The 20358-nt window shown below is 41.8% G+C and overlaps 1 protein-coding gene across 6 annotated transcripts; it reads left to right on the forward strand.

The window, feature by feature from the left end:
- The first annotated feature begins 1294 nt into the window (after nt 1–1294).
- Nucleotides 1295–19791, forward strand: bicra (BRD4 interacting chromatin remodeling complex associated protein). Of its 6 annotated transcripts, none has more exons than XM_051656244.1 (15): nt 1295–1349; nt 3702–3747; nt 3861–3906; nt 4444–4509; nt 4724–6727; nt 6887–7072; nt 10921–11538; nt 12155–12359; nt 12443–12534; nt 12634–12762; nt 13153–13202; nt 15972–16120; nt 16250–16344; nt 16439–16544; nt 16950–19791. In XM_051656244.1, exons 2-15 carry the CDS (start codon nt 3707–3709, stop codon nt 18617–18619), a joined length of 5457 nt encoding a protein of 1818 aa, XP_051512204.1. In that variant the 5' UTR covers nt 1295–1349; nt 3702–3706; the 3' UTR covers nt 18620–19791. The 6 variants fall into 6 exon arrangements, with proteins under 6 accessions (XP_051512204.1, XP_051512205.1, XP_051512209.1 ...); XM_051656245.1 differs by having other exon boundaries at nt 16442–16544; XM_051656249.1 differs by having other exon boundaries at nt 10921–11457.
- The last annotated feature ends 567 nt before the right edge of the window (nt 19792–20358 follow it).

A 20358-nucleotide genomic window follows, 5' to 3' on the forward strand; every position in this document is an offset into this window, starting at 1 on the left:
TAACTTTTCCACGACATTCTAATTTATTGAGATGCACCTGTAAATCTGTTTAAAAAACAGTTTGACTGGAGCAAAAAATAGGAGGGAGTAGGTTTCATATAAGACAGTCCATCGAGTATACCTGGTTAAGACACTTGTGGCACAGTGTTTTAAAGTTAGTATGTAAAATAACTGGTTTATTTTTATTATTATTATTATTTTAAATGCCCCTGAGACTATTAATCCTTTCTTTTGGGAGTGTCCTTAGGTACAAGTCTTTTGGAGAGGGTTGAGAAAATGTTTCCAAAAAGAAGCCAAGTTTGTTGTTAATTTTAAAGAAACTGATTTCTGTTAAAGTGTATTTCAATTGATTATGATAAGTATGTAGTATTTATATGTGGTTTTATGACTTGTTATTATAAACATAAAGCTAAATGTACTGAAAACAATTCCTGTATTTTAACAATTTAAAATTTAAATTAAAACATATTTGGAAACAACATCTAATGGTAAAAATCTGAGAGCAATATGAACGATGGAACTGTTTTCTTTATACAGCATTTTTCTATAATGTTATTTTTGTTACTTCACTTTCATATTTTTCCCATATACCCCTGACATGTTTGTTTTATAACAATGTTTTTTTTTTTCTCAATAAAAATAATTTAAAAATTTGCCAAAAAATAAAAAACATTCCAAATGTGCATGAAAGGAAATATGTTGTTCACATCGTATACTCATATGATAGTACTGAGGTACTGATATTTATATTGTAATCACTTTGTGCCTTGCTTAATTATATTTAATATATGACTACCATTATTTATGTCTATCATCATTTAAGATGAAAAAACTCAAAGCAGATATACAACCTTGGATTTTAGATAAATTGACATTTGTTTTCTTGCTGTTTGTATCCCCCCGTTTGTGTATGTTCAGGAATATGTTATCTATCTATTACGAAGCAATAAAAATGTAAATATAAAAAAAAAAAATTCACAGTCTCAAGCGGTTATGTACTGCTATATGAGTATTTGTATTTAATAATTTAAAATAAAACGTTTCCATTTTCAGTGAACGTTATACTGTATCTTGTCTTAAATGTTTGCCATCACACTTATTTCAACACAAAATTTTCCCAGTGTTGTGGGGCAAGTAATACACGAATCAAGTGTAGTATCGTGGCGTTGTAAACGGGCAACATATCCACAACCGCCACATTAACAACAACAGGGTGGCGTTGATTATTAATCAGGCGAACGCGTCAGGCCTCTGTTTCCTGCTTCTGAGCTCTGTGCTTGGGTCCTGACGCGGAGCCCGTGCAGGGCCGAACTGGAGACCCCGCGCCGCCTGCATCTCTACCGTCTCGGGTGAGTTTGTTACAATGTACCAATTTCTCTATAATTCTCAATTACTGTTGCAACATTCGCATGCTGCACGGCGCCCGCAGACCTCACCTCTTCCCGCTTCATATGGTCGGACCGACGCATAGGGCGGCGAAGAGGTTGATTTTACAACGAATTCCCAAGCATACCCCCCTGGTCCAAGAGTATTCCAACATAAACTCATATTTAGCAGGGATAAAGATAGGCTACGCAATTGCGTCTATTGGAGCCCAAACATCAAATATTCACCATTTAGGTGCACTGTCTCCAATCAATGCGTTCTTATGCCAGAAATACTGCGTGTCTGCAGTCAAATATTGTCAGATATGTTCGTATTGCGTCTGTAAACGCAGAAATTGCAGCTAGGAAGCTAGCTAGCAACAGCTAACTTGATCTGCTGCAAAACGGGCGTCAAAAAAGCTCGCTAACGGCGATGATAAAGGCGCTCGGTTGAACCTTTAAACGTGGTTAAAAATAATATGCATTGCACCCTTAGGTATGTAAAATGAGTTACAGCGTTGTACAGACGAAGATTAACCGCCGTATCCTAGAGGTCCATAGTCTCCATTCATGTTTCCAGTGCACCTCTGATGTTTTAAAACCCACCGCAGAGAGAAGAAGCCTTTAGCGAATAATGGACTGTGTTCTGCAGAGTGGTTTTTTTAAAAAAAAAGTATGTGTGTGTGTAACTCGCAACAAACATTAGTAGCGTCCCCGCCTACCTCATCCTCATTTTGTGGTTTTGGTTGTTTACAGTGAGACTTTATGAACGCGAACATTGCACTGACGCACCAAAGTCTGCATAATTCGTGAAAATAGCTGTTTGTGACTCGCAAAATTTAATGTTTGCCCCTCGGTGGTGTTTCCCTATTTGTGTGAGAATGTGAAGTGATGCGCGCGCTCTTTCACTCACCTTCTCTCGCGCACAAGACAGTGCACGAAAGTTTAGCTGCTGTCTGAAACTTTTACTTGTTTTACATTGGAACAGCCCCTGCTAAAAGCACCCAAATCCTTTATATTAGAGTAAGTTTGTATTATCTGCGCAGAATATGTAGGTGAATGTAAAACAGGCCATAGAATGTTAAAACATTTGTATCCTATTTAGAGCGACAGCAATGATGGTTTAAGATGGCTTTTAAACAGTTTGCTATTTTTTATATTAATACATCTGTGAGATTAATTCCAAAAAGCTTATAGACTTCAGTGTGGTGTTTCTTTATGATTTTGTTAAATGCCCTTCATTTATATATACAGTGTGTGTATATGTGTGTGTGTGTGTGTGTGTGTGTATATATATACACACAGTACTGTGCAAAAGTCTTAGGCACATAAGATGTTCCATAAAAACATTTGTCTTTAGATGGTTATTTTTATCTTCTGCTTCAGTGTGTTAATAAATAATATAGAATTTAGATTCCCAAACATTTCTTTTGCGAATAGAATAGAACAGAACAGGGAGCCCTGCAGCAGATGGCATGGCCCCCACAGATCACCCCACTGAACATTGAGTCAGTCTGGGATTACACGAAGAGACAGAAGCAATTGAGACAGCCTAAAACCAGAAGACCTGTGGCAAATTATCCAAGATGCTTGAAACACCCTATCTGCCAAGAACCTTAAAAAACTGTGTCCAGGTGTACCCAGGAGAATTGGTGCTGTTTTGATGACAAGGGTGGTCACACAAAATATTAATTTAGCCTTTTTTATGTTTACTGCACTTTGTATGATGTTAATTGATCAATCAAAACTATTTATGGAATGACTTTTGAAAAATATTTTCACTGTACAACATTTTTCACAAGTGCCTAAAACTTTTGCACAGTACTGTGTGTGTGTGTATATATATATATGTGTGTGTGTGTGTATATATATATATATATATATATATATATATATATATATATATATATATAAAATCACGTGATGCCCATTGACCAAAGATGAACCTCGCAGCATTTAGTATGCTTTTAATATTATTTACATCTTTGGCAATAATCTTTTTTTTCCTTCAAAATGAGTGTGTTTGTCCAAGAAAAATCAGATGATATCAAAATAATTGTAATCACTTTTTTATGCTGATTGTTATTGTCACTTGTGTAAGTGTTCTATTTCAAATATCAAATGAGTCTGAGAATTAATTGACCCGTATTTTACTCCTAAGTCATCAATGACAGATGTAAATATGCTTGTAGATCTGCATTTGAACTCTTTGGAGTGTTTAGCCAATCTGTACAAAAAAAAAAAAAGGAATTATGCTGAAAGGGCTAATGCTTGTGCAAAATGTTTTTTTTTCCTTCTTTTTTTCCCCCTTTTTTTTAATTGTTTTTTTTTTTACAGTTGACATGGATGATGAAGATGGCAGGTGCTTGCTAGATGTAATTTGGTTAGTGTATTTTGTTATTGTCACTATTACACTAACATTAGTAATTGTTTGGCTTGACGTGCTGAATGGCGATTGTTACTTAGACCCTGCTGAGTTTATTTCTTGTATTACAGTGACCCACAAGCACTCAACGATTTTCTTCATGGATCAGAAACACAAGTGAGTATTGAAAGTAGAAGTCTGATTATGTTTTTGTTGAGTTCCGTTCCATCGCTGGACATGAATGGATGCTGAAATGCAACTTGGAAGGTGTAGCCCAAATACATCACTATAAAACACAGCACACTTGCCCAACAAGACTTTCCCCTCACCTCCTTTCTGGGTTATTTTTAAATTTCCACCCCTAAATTGTTCCACTTATTGACCTTTTCTTTAGAAAATAATTACTCCTAATTTCAGTCTTGATTTTTTCCTCTTTGGTTAATTCACAGATATGATTTACTAATCTAATGTTTCCTGTCTTTTGACTCTTGTTTTCTTTGCTGTTTGCTTGCCCTTTTAACTTATTAATGCCTATGTTATGCATGCAATTTGTTCTGGTAATTGGGTGCACTGTCCTCACTTTGCTCTTTCCTTGCCTTTTCCTCTTTGTGTGCCTATTTGCCCTTTGTGCAACTGCTCTCTGTCCTTTTCACATGCCTGTCTGTGTGCTGTGGTGGTTTCTGCCTATCCTATCCTGGGTGTGTCTGTCTGTAGTTGGACACTGATGATCTTTTGGATGGCACGAGTGACCCGGCTAGCTCATTCTTCTCCAGCACTGGGGTGAGTAATATCCCCCAACCTTTTGTCTCCATCCTGTAGCATGTGCTTTTCAGACCCAGACTCCAAATCAGATCTCTATCTACAGCAATCATGGTGTCTGGAGTGTGCCAGAGGGCTGCCTCATTCAAGAGCCATCCCTGCCATTTTATTCCTCCCCCTTTCTGAATATTCTGCAAGGTGGACCTTCTAACTTTGGTATCTCTGTCTCTTCCAGGGCCACGTTTCTGAGGTCCAGCCACAGGCCCAGCTGTCGACAAATGAGCCGGGCCTGCCTAGAGTCAGCGTTGATTTGGACTTCCTGGAGGACGATGACATCTTGGGGGGATCGCCAGGAGGAGACAACGGAAGCAATGGTGTTGGGACAAATCACGAGCCATGTGACATTTTGCAGCAGAGCCTGGCGGAGGCTAACATCACAGAGCAGAGCCTTCAAGAGGCAGAAGCCGAGCTTGATCTCAGTTCCTTTGGGCTAACTGGTCTCACGCAGGTCGTCCAACCCCTGCCCGATGCTAGCTTGTCCGGGGTGGGCATTGGAGGTGCACCTCAGATTTTTCCTAGCCAAGGCACCCCTGCCGCACCCTCTAATGCAACCCCAGACATGCTTGGCTCAGTCCTGGCACATCCAGGCCTGCAGCTTCAACCCCAGGTCATGAACAAGGCCATCAGTGTCCAGCCAATTGTGCAGCAAGTTGGGCTTGGAAATGTAACCCTTCAGTCTATTTCGAGCCTTCAGACCTTACCGAACGGCAGTCAGTCTGGACCTTTGGGCATTGGACAAATTCAAGTCGTGGGCCAACCCACTGTAATGACAATAAATCCATCTGGGCAGCAGATCTTGGCAAAAACCATGGGTGGCTACCAACTGCATCAACCTGGACCTGAAGCAGCAAGCGCTGGAACGCAGGCTGGTCTTGGAGGCTCTGTTTTGAGTTCAGGAGGTGGACTTTTAATTCCAGGGGGCAAGGCCACTCTAGGGTCTCCTGCCTTAAATGGGCCAGCTGTCTGCTTAAGCAACACAAACACCAACAACAGTGCAGCTACAATGGCCACAGCTGGTGGCATTGTGGGCTTTGGTAATGCCTCTTTGAGTGCCGGAATTGGATCTCAAACCCAGCCACAAGGCCAAATCATGCAGAATGTCATCATCCAGCGAACACCAACACCAATACAGCCCAAGCCTCCACAAGGGGGTGCCATCCAACCCAAAATCTTCAAGCAACAGCAACAGCTTCCACCCCCACACACTTTGCCAAATGATGCTAATAAGGCTCTCGGGGTGTCACAAATCCCAGTGTCCGCCAGTCAGAATGTAACCTTCCTTGCTGGGAAGCCTGGCTCAAATGTAGTCTTGAGCACACAGGCAGCATCACAGGGAGCTCAGTTTTCGCAAGCGCTCTTTAAACAACAGGGCCACCAAACATCGGGCAAACCACTCAGTGTTCACTTGTTAAACCAACAGGGCAGCATTGTCATTCCCTCACAAACTGTCCTGCAAGGCCAAAACCACCAGTTTCTATTACCAGGACTTCAGGCAGGAAGTCAGATCCTGACTCAGCATCCTGGTGGTCACATTATTACAAGTCAGGGACCAGGAGGGCAGATCATTGCTAATCAGATTTTGACAGCCAATCAGAACATCAACCTGGGTCAGGTGTTGGCCTCACAGGGTCACCCTGGTGCTGCCCATATTCTCTCTGGACCCATCCAGCTTCAGCCCGGGCAGATGGGTCAGCCCACTCTGTTCCAAATGCCGGTGTCCTTGGCGCAAACACAGACACAAGCCCATCCAGTACAAACAGTCATCCAGGGCATGCACATACAGAATTCTCTATCTATAGAGAACCTTAGCCCAGCAGTCAGTTTGCAGACATTGCAGCAGTCTGGTGGCATCCCCAGTAATAGTAGCAGTGGAACAACTGCCATGGCGCCATGTCAGCCTGGAGAGGGTATCACGGTGCTGGGCGGCTCCACAGACCCAGCTGCCCAACCAGCACAGACTCAACCTCAACCTTCAATTCTCACGGTTCAGACTCCACCGATGTCAGTAGCTGCCTCGGTTCCTTCCTCTTCATCTCCATCCCCAATAATGGCCACGTCCACGTCCTCAATGGTGGGTTTGGGTCCTCAGGCCCAGCACAGTCCAGGAAAGATGTTATTCACATCCCCTGGTTCCGGCATGATCCTGAGCCAGGAGTCTCTGCAGATGTTCCTGCAGCAGGTCAGTGTGCTCTCTTTTAGCCTTATCTGCTGTTCACAATCTGTGTGCCTTTGCCAGTAAGTTAACATAACATCATTTGATCCCCAAGTTGACCTCTGACCAGCTTGGAATAATGTTTTACTCCACCCATCCCTCAACTGATAAATGTACCCATGTTAGGACCAACAGCAGCAAGCAGGAAAAGACCCACCTGCCGCTGTTGGTGTACCTGCATCTGTTATCGTCAGCGGCAGCAGTTCTGGTCCCACCCCTTCAGGCCATGACAGCTTGTTAGCTGAGATTCGGCAGAGGCAGAGTCCCAGCCCCTCCCTTGGCCCTGCCCACATGGTAACAGTGGTTAACAAGGTAGATGAGCTCAAGCTCTGCTCTTAGCCCCACCAACTTGTCGCTGCCACTGCTGCGTATTGGACCACTGTCTCACTGCAGAACTCCCTTTCTCTCTCTGTTCCCAGTTTTTTTTTTTCTCTCATTGCTTTGGTTTTTGCTTTTGATTGCTGTTTCACTCCGCTCGTAGCCTGCTTTATCATCTGGGCTTATTTACTTTGTGCACACCTTTCTAGGGATGTGCATGGTAGCTGTTTGCAGTATAATGGTGAGGGTTCATGATTGGTTGGGACTCAGAAATAAAGAACGTATCAAGCAAAAATAATCAAACTGTCAACGCAAATAACATGGTACTCTTCTAACCAACGGGGAAAAAAAGGTAATAAATAAAAGGTGTGCTTTGCCCAGGCAGGTTTTCATGTCCTTGAGACAGCAAATACTAGTATTGTCTTGTGCGTGGTGTTGCACTGCTGCAGATTATTAGCCTCTTTGGGATGCTTTGATTTTTAAATGGTTTAGTATTTAACTTGTGTAATTATTGTAGGTAAGTCTGCACACCAGAGCAGAAGTGTAAAACCATTCGCTTACCGTTTATTATGTGCTGACACTGAAATTATTTGGAATCTTTTCATGATAAAATCTTTTCTCCCCCTTTTTCTCCCCAATTTGGAATGCCCAGTTCCCAATGCGCTCTAAGTCCTCGTGGTGGCATAGTGACTCACAGTGACAATCTGGGTGGCAGAGGACGAATCGCAGTTGCCTCCGCGTCTGAGACCGTCAATCCGTGCATCTTATCACGTGGCTTGAGCACGTTACCGCGGAGACATGGCGCATGTGTAGGCTTCACGCTATTCTCCGCGGCATCCACGCACAATTCGCCATGTGCCCCACCTAGAGCAAGAACCACATTATAACGACCACAAGGAGGTTACCCCATGTGACTCTACTCTCCCTAGCATCCGGGCCAATTTGGTTGCTTAGGAGACCTGGCTGGAGTCACTCAGCATGCCCTGGATTCGAACTCGTGACTCCAGGGGTGGTAGTCAGCGTCTTTACTCGCTGATCTACCCAGGCCCCCAAATTATTTGGAATCTTAAAGGAGACAACGTCTTTGCAATCTTCTTTCGAACGTCGAAACTATGTGACACTGCTAAAAAGTCAGATGCAGCGGAACAAATATAACAACACAGGTGTCTAGAAATGCATTTATTTAAAAATTGAAGTTATGTTTAGCTTGACGTGGTGTCTAAAAGAAATGTGAGATATGGCGCAGCGGTCAAAGACAACCATCCAGTGCGTGTTTAGATAGAAAGACAATAAAGAAAATTAAAAAACTGTGCAGATGCATGCAAAAAACATGTGTGAACAGCCCCTAACTCGCTGTATACTTGGAAAAAACTGACCCGAAAACTGATGATTTGGGTTGAAGACCTCTATTGCATGTGTAGAATAGTGATTTTTGTTTTTCAAAATTCTGGCACAGTGGTTAATTGAATAATGACTATCTGTGCACATCCCTAAACCTTTCATGCTTTTTTTTTTTTTTTATATATAACAATGTCGTTGGTATTATGATGCTAGTATAATATTGTTTGTCCATTATCTGTGCAGTAGTGTTATCTGTTTGCATGCCAGAACTGGGCTCTCCCTCATCGTAATAGATTTCCTTCCTGTTGTTTATTTGCATGGTGGTTTTTGTGCAGGAAGCTTGCCAAACTACATTGACGCTAATTGGGATATGGGTTGATTTGAATAACAATGCAGTTATTGCTCTTTAAATACTGTCACTTGCATTAAAAAGGCTCTAGAAACTTATTTTCTTTTTGGTTGCATTTGCATCATCTTCGCCCATCTTCCCGTGAGCATGGTGACAGAACTGTTGCTCTTCTAGTAGTTCACAGTAAATCTGTGTCACTTACTCTCTCCATTTCATTTTAACATTCAAACTACTCACTACTACTACTACTACTATCCTGACAGTTACAGTACAGCACCTTCTGTTTTTAACCTCAATCAAGCCCCCACCACCTCCCAACACCCCCCAGGAGAAATTATATTAAATTCCTTCAAGATCACCTTCAAAGGTTTGATCTTGGTCACTTGCTCGCTGCCCTGCATTGCCTCTGCCGCTCTCCTAGCAAAACACTTTTGTATATTATGATTTTTATGTCTAAATTGATTATAATTCTTGTCTGTTCTCCTTGAACCAATTTTTGTTTATTGTTCTATGTGAAGGTTATATCCTCTGTTGCCAGTTGTCTTTTTATCGTTTGATGTAAAACTCCAGTGGTGTCTTTTCAAAGAACACTAATCTTAGATATGTGCCTGATGTACAGATAAGATACGTAGTACACTTCAGGAAGTATTTTAACTTTTAAGGTTTGTAAATATATTACTGAAAGTTTAGATAAGAAATGTTTCCTTTTCAATTTCTCTGTGCTCTTCTCCTGCTTTTTATTTATTGTTGCTTGTTGCTGTGTGTTGTTTTTTCACTTGCCTTACGGGTATGATTGAAAATCTTTACATTAGTTATTGCTTTAGTGATGCACTGAAATAAGATATCCTGTTCGAAAACCGAAAACCAAATGCTGCGTTTTGCTTTCTTTTGTACCATTGCACATTGAAAAAGATTGTGAAATTTGTCAAAAAACAGTGATGGATGGAAACAACATTTATTATTAAAGTGTTTCCAAAAGTCTGCCCAATTAAACTGGATGTGTAAAAACATGTAGACAGTTTTAAGTTAAACTGACTTGAAACTGTGTAACTTGCTCAGCAAGATCTAACTGTTGCTCTCCCATGACAGTAGTTGACCCAATAGAGAACATTAACTGTGGAAGAAAAAATTATGATAATGTCAGTTACAGTGACCCTGAGAATGCAACAAGTCCTTTCTCTGTGTTATGAATCCCATTCTGACACATTTGAAAATGCAACACCATGTGAAATCAAGTTTGTATAATTAGAAGTATATATTTGAGTTCAAGTATATTTCAGGCCTTGGTATCGAGTCTGTTCTCCTGTTCTCGTCTGCCTCCTGTATTGGGGTTCTGGTAGACTTTTTAATTATGATAAAGTCTGACTCTGACCTGAAGGACTTCAGTGCTGTTCTCATGTGCCTTATAACAATTTGTCAGCTTCATCGATGCCTTTGCGGATATATGCATATATTTACTCAGGAATATGTGCCCCAATTCATGCCGTGATTGTGGATGAGGTTCTCCATCATCCTAAAACCAATGAAGCCATTTAGAAGCGGCAAAATGTCTTAAAAAGATACGCAAATATAGGTGCCCCTGAATAAATCTCTAAGCTATAGAGTCTACTACTACTGTATTCAGCTCTGTTGAACTTGTCAAGATTAAAAACTGAAAATTGTCTTGTGGTGTTTGAATGCATCGGTGAATCCCAGTACAGGAGAGCAATGCAAATAGCATTTATATAAACTATTTTTCTTCTGTATTACTATAGAAATGATTTGTAGAGTGTTCTAGTTTTATATTTATTTAGTATTATGTCACGTTTTTTGGCGTGCATTAGGTGTTTTATGTGAGGGCAGTTCAGTTTCGATTCCGGCTTGGGATGATTTTCAAACCCACCTCTTGTAGTTGTTGTTTCTTGGCATTGCTTTGCTGCCATGTCTAATTAAAGGCAAAAATCCCCAAGATATTATAAAAAATATTTTTTTTTGTTTTCCAGGCAAAAAAAAAAAAAAGTATCCTTTTGTTTTCTTTGCCATTTTCAAATTTCAGTGCATCCCTAAAAACACACTCATTTCCACAAACGATTTAAAGTATAAACTGACTAATTATTCAGGCATCATTTCAATTTATTTATTTATTTATTTTTTTTGTACTTCTTGTGGTTAGGTTCCATCTGGAGCACATCAACAGACCATAAAGATCCAAAGCGCCTCCCCATCTCAGCCCATGGTCACCCCTACACCAACACCCACCCTGTCCGACAGCCCTCAACCGGCCCAGGTTTCTCCTCTCACCCTCGGGATCCAGTCTCCTCACCAGCAGTCTCGCCCTCCCTCTCAGCCTCAGTCTCAGGCGCAGACTCCCTCACGCTCCTGCACTCCTTCATCTCTACCGCCTCTCTTTATCATAAACAATCAGATCGTAGGTTCTCCACAACCACCACAGTCAGGTCCTCCTCCCCAGCAGCAGCCTCAGCAGGTACAAGTGCAGCTTCAGCCTCAAGTTCTTCCTCAGACTCTGTCTCAGCCTGCCGCCCTGCAGCCAGACATGCCTCCTTCCTCCTGCTCCCCAAAGCCTCCACAGCCACTTCCTGCACAGTTCCAGTTCCAGCCCGCCGTGAGCTCGCCCACAGCTGCAGTGGTGAAACAGCAGGTGGCTGTGGTGCCAGGACTGACTGCAGAACAGCAACATCACCTGCAGCTGGTCAGTGCGCAGCTTCAGACTATCGCATCTGTCGCGCAGCCCTCTCCTCAACAAAAGCAGCTTTTGGAAAAGCTTCACCTGGTATTGATTTGCCACTTTATCTGTAACAGTCGTGACATGACATTTTCCCAGCGTCAAGTAATTTTTCTGTCCAAAGTGAGAAAATCACAGCCAACCAGAATATATTAGATGTATAATGTAAAGACGTGGAGCAGGAATTTAGACCCAAAAGATTTCACTCCGGGCAGGACCTATCAAATGTGACGAGATGAAAATAGTAACCAAGCGAATGAAACATTTTCTTTGGAGTACTAGCTTCCTTAATGAATACAGCTAAGTATACACTGCATACTGCCTAGTAGTAAGTGAAACAGGCCTCATGCAATGAAACGGTGTAATGGTGCTCATTTTGGCAAATGTAGTAGGTCATACAGGTATTCCCTGTATGCAAAAAAAACATACTGTGCATGGTATATACATAACATACACTGCAGAAATAGTAAGAGAAGTATGTTAGTATGGTATTTCTAACATGGTTTGTCACACATTGCTTATTAAAACTCATGGAAGAGAGATGATTCATAACTGGCTCGTCACACCTGGTTAGGACACACTGTTACAAAATCTCCCAGATTTCTAAAGATTTTCAGCCACTGTGATATTAAGTCAGTTGTCTATGTGCTCATTATCTGTTCAGATCCAGCAAAACATTCTCCTCCAGGCTAAGCAGCAAGCTCAAGCTCAAGCCCAGGCTTCTCAGCAACAGGCTACAAACCAGTTTAGCAAAATGCCCGATCAGCCTTCAGTCCAGGCCGCAACATCAACGGCCAGTGGCACCATCCAAGTGCCAATCCCGTCTCTGCTGCAGCAGAAGTCTGTTCTTGTCAAGTCCTCTACTACAGGTGTGTGGCCTCACATTTCTAAACTTTAGATGCTTGCTTAAAAAAAATATTACAGTGTTGACAATGTGTGATTCTCACCTCAGGTGCAAATGACACACAAGTATTTTCTGCAGTGTCAGCTGGGGCTACGGTGAACCAGGGAATCACTACACCAAACCATGCACAGGCTGTTCAGGTGAATGAAATGCAGTTGTTTGTGAAATTACAGCTGGCAAGTGCAGCTTTCAAGAATTGACTTTTTACTGAATGGGGAAACTCTGGTTCAAATTTGCAGGCAAAGCCAGGAGTCATAAGTTCAGTTGGTGGGCTTACTCTGGGTAAAGCAGATTTGCAGATTCAGGTTTTAGGTGCTGGACTATCTCAAATGCCTGCACCTCCACCACCTGCTCCTGTTCAAACACAGGTAGGGTTATAATTACCAAATTGTACATTCAGAGTTCCCATCTCATGGAATAGCTGTAAATATTGGAATTTTAAAATTGTGACCCCTTGAAAAGTTGTGGAAATTAAAAAAAAATTGTAGGTCATACTTTTTTATAGTGAATATAATGTTTTTTTCTAGTTATTCTCAGGTGTAGAAATTCCTTTTTGTGAGTACAATATGTTCAAAATTATTTAAATGTCTATAAAAGCTTTAACAATCCTTCATGAACTACTGAAGAAGTCATAGACATTTTATTGGTCTAAAGGTGTGGGAACTCTGTACAGCAGACTTGTACAAATAAATTGAGTTTTTTTTTTTTTTTTTTTTTTTTTTTGTGATATTGTTCATATCTTTTGATATTTTTCACAGACTTCAACATTAAAAAGACAATTTAGTATGGAACCAAGCAAAGAAGCAAGGTAATATATTTGCAGAGTTATTATCTAAGGAAACAATGCAAACACAAAAATACAGCAATGCACCTGTATTTAATTAAAAGGTGCTACTTAAAGAAATAGTTCACACAAAATAAAAAATTGTTAAAAATGTACTCTGTATAAAGTTGTTCCTAAACTTTTTTCATGCATGGAACTTAAAACAAGATATTTAACAAATTCAAGTTACTATTTGCTGAAAATGTGAAAAGTTGTGCTATGCCAGGTATGACATCAATGACCCTGATTGCATATACCTAAAGTGGATTATTTCAGATTTTTTTGGCAAAAAGCAGTGTTCTGAAACATCATTTAAATGCAAAAGCTCTTTTCTAAATGCCCTATAAGGGATATCAAGAAAGTGGTTTAACAGACCTAGATTTCTCCCAGAGAATGCGGAACAGACCGTATAACTTAAGTCATAGGATGAAGCGGTATGTCGTCTCAAGTCAAAACAGCAGAAAGAGTTCAACATTTCTGGGAGTACAGTGGGAAAAGGGAAAATTGCACACACACAATAAACTATAAAAATGTATACACACCAATTTAAAATATTGATTACTGTCATATACACGTCCATGTACAGGTGCATCTCAATAAATTAGAATGTCGTGGAAAAGTTCATTTATTTCAGTAATTCAACTCAAATTGTGAAACTCGTGTATTAAATAAATTCAATGCACACAGACTGAAGTAGTTTAAGTCTTTGGTTCTTTTAATTGTGATGATTTTGGCTCACATTTAACAAAAACCCACCAATTCACTATCTCAAAAAATTAGAATATGGTGACATGCCAATCAGCTAATCAACTCAAAACACCTGCAAAGGTTTCCTGAGCCTTCAAAATGGTCTCTCAGTTTGGTTCACTAGGCTACACAATCATGGGGAAGACTGCTGATCTGACAGTTGTCCAGAAGACAATCACTGACACCCTTCACAAGGAGGGTAAGCCACAAACATTCATTGCCAAAGAAGCTGGCTGTTCACAGAGTGCTGTATCCAAGCATGTTAACAGAAAGTTGAGTGGAAGGAAAAAGTGTGGAAGAAAAAGATGCACAACCAACCGAGAGAACCGCAGCCTTATGATTGTCAAGCAAAATCGATTCAAGAATTTGGGTGAACTTCACAAGGAATGGACTGAGGCTGGGGTCAAGGCTTCAAGAGCCACCACACACAGACATGTCAAGGAATTTGGCTACAGTTGTCGTATTCCTCTTGTTAAGGCACTCCTGAACCACAGACAACGTCAGAGGCGTCTTACCTGGGCTAAGGAGAAGAAGAACTGGACTGTTGCCCAGTGTTCCAAAGTCCTCTTTTCAGATGAGAGCAAGTTCTGTATTTCATTTGGAAACCAAGGTCCTAGAGTCTGGAGGAAGGGTGGAGAAGCTCATAGCCCAAGTTGCTTGAAGTTCAGTGTTAAGTTTCCACAGTCTGTGATGATTTGAGGTGCAATGTCATCTGCTGGTGTGGGTCCATTGTGTTTTTTGAAAACCAAAGTCACTGCACCCGTTTACCAAGAAATTTTGGAGCACTTCATGCTTCCTTCGGCTGACCAGCTTTTTAAAGATGCTGATTTCATTTTCCAGCAGGATTTGGCACCTGCCCACACTGCCAAAAGCACCAAAAGTTGGTTAAATGACCATGGTGTTGGTGTGCTTGACTGGCCAGCAAACTCACCAGACCTGAACCCCATAGAGAATCTATGGGGTATTGTCAAGAGGAAAATGAGAAACAAGAGACCAAAAAATGCAGATGAGCTGAAGGCCACTGTCAAAGAAACCTGGGCTTCCATACCGCCTCAGCAGTGCCACAAACTGATCACCTCCATGCCACGCCAAATTGAGGCAGTAATTAAAGCAAAAGGAGCCCCTACCAAGTATTGAGTACATATACAGTAAATGAACATACTTTCCAGAAGGCCAACAATTCACTAAAAATGTTTTTTTTATTGGTCTTATGATGTATTCTAATTTTTTGAGATAGTGAATTGGTGGGTTTTTGTTAAATGTGAGCCAAAATTATCACAATTAAAAGAACCAGAGACTTAAACTACTTCAGTCTGTGTGCATTGAATTTATTTAATACACGAGTTTCACAATTTGAGTTGAATTACTGAAATAAATGAACTTTTCCACGACATTCTAATTTATTGGGATGCACCTGTATATGCACTCAAGTGCGCTGGGGGATTCTAAGAGGATAACGTAAGATGGAGGCTCTACTTTTGCAGCGCAGTTTTTCTTCAGGACGCAATGGAAATTTAAGGAAACGAACATAGTAACAACTCCTTTCACTTTATTTCCAGATATTCCATAGAATAAAGAAAATGGCAAAGTCATGTTCTGACGTCTTGTTATTCATTAAATCAGCATCAAGGGGAAATTACATGCGGTTGTGAAAGCTGCTTACTGACCAAGCCTCATGCATGCGGCAGTAAAGAGAAACTAATAACACGGTGCTTGAAAGCGCGAATGGCGTTTTTGTGTCTTAAGCAGCTTTCTCACAATAAACGTCTTTCTGGTGTCCATGTATACGAGCTTAATGATGTCAAACTTCATGGGTTCTCATGTGTATCATCACAGTCATGAGGGTGAGAAAATAATTTTGGGTGAACTATTCCTTTAAACTGCTTCATTCATAAAGTACATATGTGCATTGTTTGGAAGCATTTGTTGGTTGCCCTGCTAGTTTGATGTTGTGCTTAAACATGAGAAGTGTTCTTAATTACTTTGGGCTCATGCATCGGTTTGTAGGATGTTGGAACAGCTACGAAAACAGCAAGGTTCAGTTCTCCATCCAGACTATAGCTCTCATTTCTGCTCATTCGAGGACACACTTAATCGACTGCTGCCGTACCACCTGTACCAAGGCATGGCTTCATCCCCACAGGACTACCGCAAAGGTGCACATTGTGGTCTCTGCCCTGAGCCTCCACAGTCCTGTTCAATACTTTTCATTGCTGTCTCTCTTGTACTTTTGTGTGGTATTGGGTACTGGCTGTGTAACTCTTTCTTTATGCTTTTCTGTCTAGTGGATGATGAATTTGAGAGCGTCTCGAGCCAACTCTTGAAGCGCACACAGGCAATGCTGGATAAATATCGTTACTTGCTTTTCGAGGAATCAAAGGTATCACTCATTAAAGTCTCCCTCACATGTCCTCTTTTAATGTCGGGAACTTTAAAGCACTGAACTCACTGATTTTTGTGTTTGTTACTTTGAGCAGAGACTGGGTCCCTCTGCAGAGATGGTTATGATTGACCGGATGTTCATTCAAGAAGAGAAGGTTGCTCTGAGTCAGGACAGGATTCTGGCCAAGGAGAAACCAGGTAATGACCAAGCATTCAAAGAACATTCCTTGTTCTGTACAAGTTAAAGTCCCCATGAAATGGCTTCATCTGCACAGTTTTCTTTATTGTGCTAACATGCTGTATTTTCTATTGAAATAGGAAGCTGGGGTGGGACCTATCTTATGGGCCTCTATTTAAATAGTTACTAGCCTTTAGTTTACATCAGAGCTGTGAGCCATGATTGGCTAACTGCTATTGCTTGAGTTAGGTTGTATTAGGGTCAGGGGCATTGTCACTCTAAAGCAATTTATTGGACAAAAATTTGGATGCAAGATGTCAATTATTTGGACTCATACCTCAGTTTGTAAAAAACAATAAATGTATTATTTGGTGGTGCAAAAAATGGTGTGGTATCTAATCCGCTTTCTCTCTGGCTCTTTGCAGAAGAATTTGTGGCCAATTCCTGTTTGCTGGACAGCAGTGCAGTCAGGCCTGTTCAGTTGGATCTGAGCTCTGTAAGGACTGCACAATCAGCAGCGGGAGCACCACCTGTGGCAGCCACCCCAGCTTCAGCTGCAGCTGTTGCCCCTGCCCCTGCCCCTGCCCCGACCCCTAAACCTGCTACCCCTGCTCCTGCATCTGGCTCTGCACTCTTTCCCCCCACCAAGCTGGTTATAAAGCAAGGTGGAGGGGGAGCATCAGTGTCCTGGTCCACCAGCTCCACACCTACACCTACTCCTGTGGTCCGGTCATCTGCTGAGCCAGTGGCACCAAGCGCCTCCTTCAGCCGCACTCCGTCCTCTTCCTCCAGGCCTTCCGCTGCTGACGACGACGACGACGATGCTCTTCCCCAGCGAACCAGCAAACCGCCCATCAAGACCTACGAGGCGCGGCGGAGAATAGGTTTAAAGCTGAAGATCAAACAGGAGGCGGGGCTCAGCAAGGTCGTTCACAACACTGCCTTAGATCCAGTCCACTCCCAAACCCAGCTCACGCCACAGCTACCGACCCCCGTGCTGCCTCAGAAGGCCAAGCCACCTGTAACCCCACCCACCACTGTAATAAGAACTCCACCCCCAACTTCCTTCCCCACCCCCTCGTCCACTGTCACCACAGTAACCACACACACAAGCTCAGCCTCTTGTAGTGTAACTTCCTCTACTGGAGCTCCTCCTTCCTTCTCCTCCTGGTCTTCATCATCCCCTTCCACATCCACAGCCCAGATGAATGGCACTCTGGAACACCACGAGGTAGGTGGGGTCAAACGGAACCCAGCATCCACGGCGACTCCTCCACTGACCACTTGCCGGCTCCCGCTCCGGAAGACTTACCGTGAGAACATTAGTCCACGTCACAGGCCAGGAGTACCTGGGGGAGGAGGCGATACTTTGCCCATTCCACCAGCAGGACCCCCTCTTACCTCTTCCCCCCAGCTGCAAGGCTCCTCTCCTCAACCTGAACGGGCTGTGATAGCCAGTGTGAAACTAGAAAGGCAAGGTGGGCATGGGCGGGCGCACTCACAAGCTGAGTCACAGAGCCTTGCAGCGGTAGAGGATGTCCTTTATCGTGGTATCAAAAATGCGTGCCAACACCATCAAGAGGTTTCAAACAAAGAGGATGTAGATGAGGCAGAGGAAGGTAGCGGCGTGGGGCGATTGAAGGGCGTTGGGAGCAAAAACAGAGAAGGAGGAAGGGGTACTTTCAGGATGGATCAGCATGCGCCAGGCCCACCTTCTCCTGGAGAATCTTCCTGCACAAGGGACTCCTCACTTCCTGCCAAACGCTGTAAATCGGACTCTCCGGACATGGACAATGCAAGCTTCTCGAGCGGCAGCCCGCCGCCCGATGACTCTTTGAATGATCACCTGCAGTGTGCCATAGACAGTATACTGAACCTCCAACAGGGCCCTCCTGGGCACGGAGGGTCTGGGAGAGGGGCATTAGGGAGGGTTCATGGGGCAAACCTACCTAACCAGCACCAAACCCACCCTTCCTACAGACAGTCTATGCCTCCCCTCCCTTCAACGCCATCATCCACCCCTATGTCCCAGCATCCACAGGTAGGGGGCCGAGGACAGAACGGGAATCTTGTTTCACAGACGCACAGTAGATAACAGCCCCTTTTGCCGAAGCCTGAAAGACTGTTAAGCGGGAGGTCAGTGGATAGGGGAAGTAAATGGAGACACTTTTCCCATGTTAAGCTGTGTTTGCATAGTTTGTCTGTGGTTTGTGCTGATGAAATGTGTTCTTTTGGTTTACATATAGCCCTTTAAGTGTACTTTCTAAAGGACAAAGGTGCACTTTCATATGATTTTGAAAATGTTGTCCCTCATTGTTTTTTCCTGGGTGCAAAACTTAGATGGCTCCTACATCAGTTTTCAATATAAAGAGTTCTCTCAACTTGTGAGAGACAAAAATATATGACCAGTCATTTAATAAATAATTTGTTTTGTAATTACTGTGACATTATATGCAGACTGCTGGAACTCTAAGTGATATTATGAAATTTGTCTTATCAACCAATAGTTATATTTTTAATTTGGATATTTTGGTGAACTTTTGCTTGAAGAGATAAATGGTTTGATCTTTAGAAACTACGTATAATTACATTTGGAACTGGAAAACATTACAGAGAGGCATCAATAAATTATAATAGAGTGCTCTGTCTTCTCAAACACTTGAAATTCTGGTTTCGGTTAACCCTTCTGGTTATCGTATCACAGGAATTAACGAAGTATTCTCAAACAGAAAAGTCGCCAGAACTACAGGAAATCTGTTGACCTTAAAGCATTCCACGTCAAAAGCACATTTACAAATCAAACACACTATCACAGCACAGCAAATTTAGGTTGCCAGGACCTGCCTTTTAAAAATGAAGTGTGATTACAAGGTTTTGTCAAACCCATTTAAAAAGAATAATGTCTGTAAACAACCTGAAAAACAAATTTTGCATCTCTGAGGTTCAGAGAGTTGTCCCTTCTTTTTTTTTTTTTTTTTTTTTTTTTTGTAGGCATAAATATGTTCAGATGCTTGCACACACTTAAGTTATAATCACTGAAAGATCTTTGGACCGTTAAGAAGCAAACACAGCAAAAGCAAAGGCATGGAAAAAAGAACAATAATAATGTAAAGAGAAAAAAGAAAATAGAACTGTAAGAATTTGAAGCATAGTACTACAGATTAATTTTGTATTGTATTTATTGTGTATAATGACACTTTTAAAAAACAACAACTGTACATTTAGTAAAACTGTAAATTAAACCTTGCTTCTTTTATGAAACAATAACACTTGTTTTTGCTTGCCAGGTGATTGCTTTGTTTCAGGCTTTGTTCACACAGGTTTCAGAATTATTTAGTTTTTCTGTATCCAAATCATTGATTTTGTTTGTAGAATGTGAAGCAAAATGCATGATGTCCAAACCAAATTGAAACTGCAATCATATGTGACTTAAAATCTGATTCAATTCAGATTTTTGGAAATATTTTAACAGTCAGAATTGATTATATTAAGTGTTTGTTTTTTTCATTATTGTAACATCATACACAGGTGCTCGGTATCTGGATCAACTAATTTTCACCCACTCTTTCCCCATGTAGTGAACTTGTGGCATTCACTTAGGGTTGCTAACTGTCCTGTATCAGCTGGAATGTCCCATATGATGTGGACCTGTATGGAATGCCTATTGTCCAGTATTTTAATGGCAAGACGCTCAATCTCCACACCCCCTCCACCGGTCAAACACATTTTTTTGTATTTTGTCCTGTATTTTCACTCTGACAGCTACTCTGTTGTTGTAAAAGGAATTGTCTTAGCATCATGCCGACATCTACGTCATTGCTATGGCATCTGGTG

Source organism: Myxocyprinus asiaticus, chromosome 26 (genome assembly GCF_019703515.2).
Source record: "Myxocyprinus asiaticus isolate MX2 ecotype Aquarium Trade chromosome 26, UBuf_Myxa_2, whole genome shotgun sequence".
Classification (NCBI taxonomy): domain Eukaryota; kingdom Metazoa; phylum Chordata; class Actinopteri; order Cypriniformes; family Catostomidae; genus Myxocyprinus; species Myxocyprinus asiaticus.

What these genes read in the sequence shown, in the direction of transcription:
- bicra (XM_051656244.1), top strand. Translation starts at nt 3,707, where the DNA reads ATGGATGATGAAGATGGCAGGTGCTTGCTAGATGTAATTTG. An exon ending in TGCAGATGTTCCTGCAGCAG is followed by an intron (nt 6,728 to 6,886) that starts GTCAGTGTGCTC and finishes TACCCATGTTAG; the next exon opens with GACCAACAGCAGCAAGCAGG. An exon ending in TGTCAAGTCCTCTACTACAG is followed by an intron (nt 12,360 to 12,442) that starts GTGTGTGGCCTC and finishes TTCTCACCTCAG; the next exon opens with GTGCAAATGACACACAAGTA.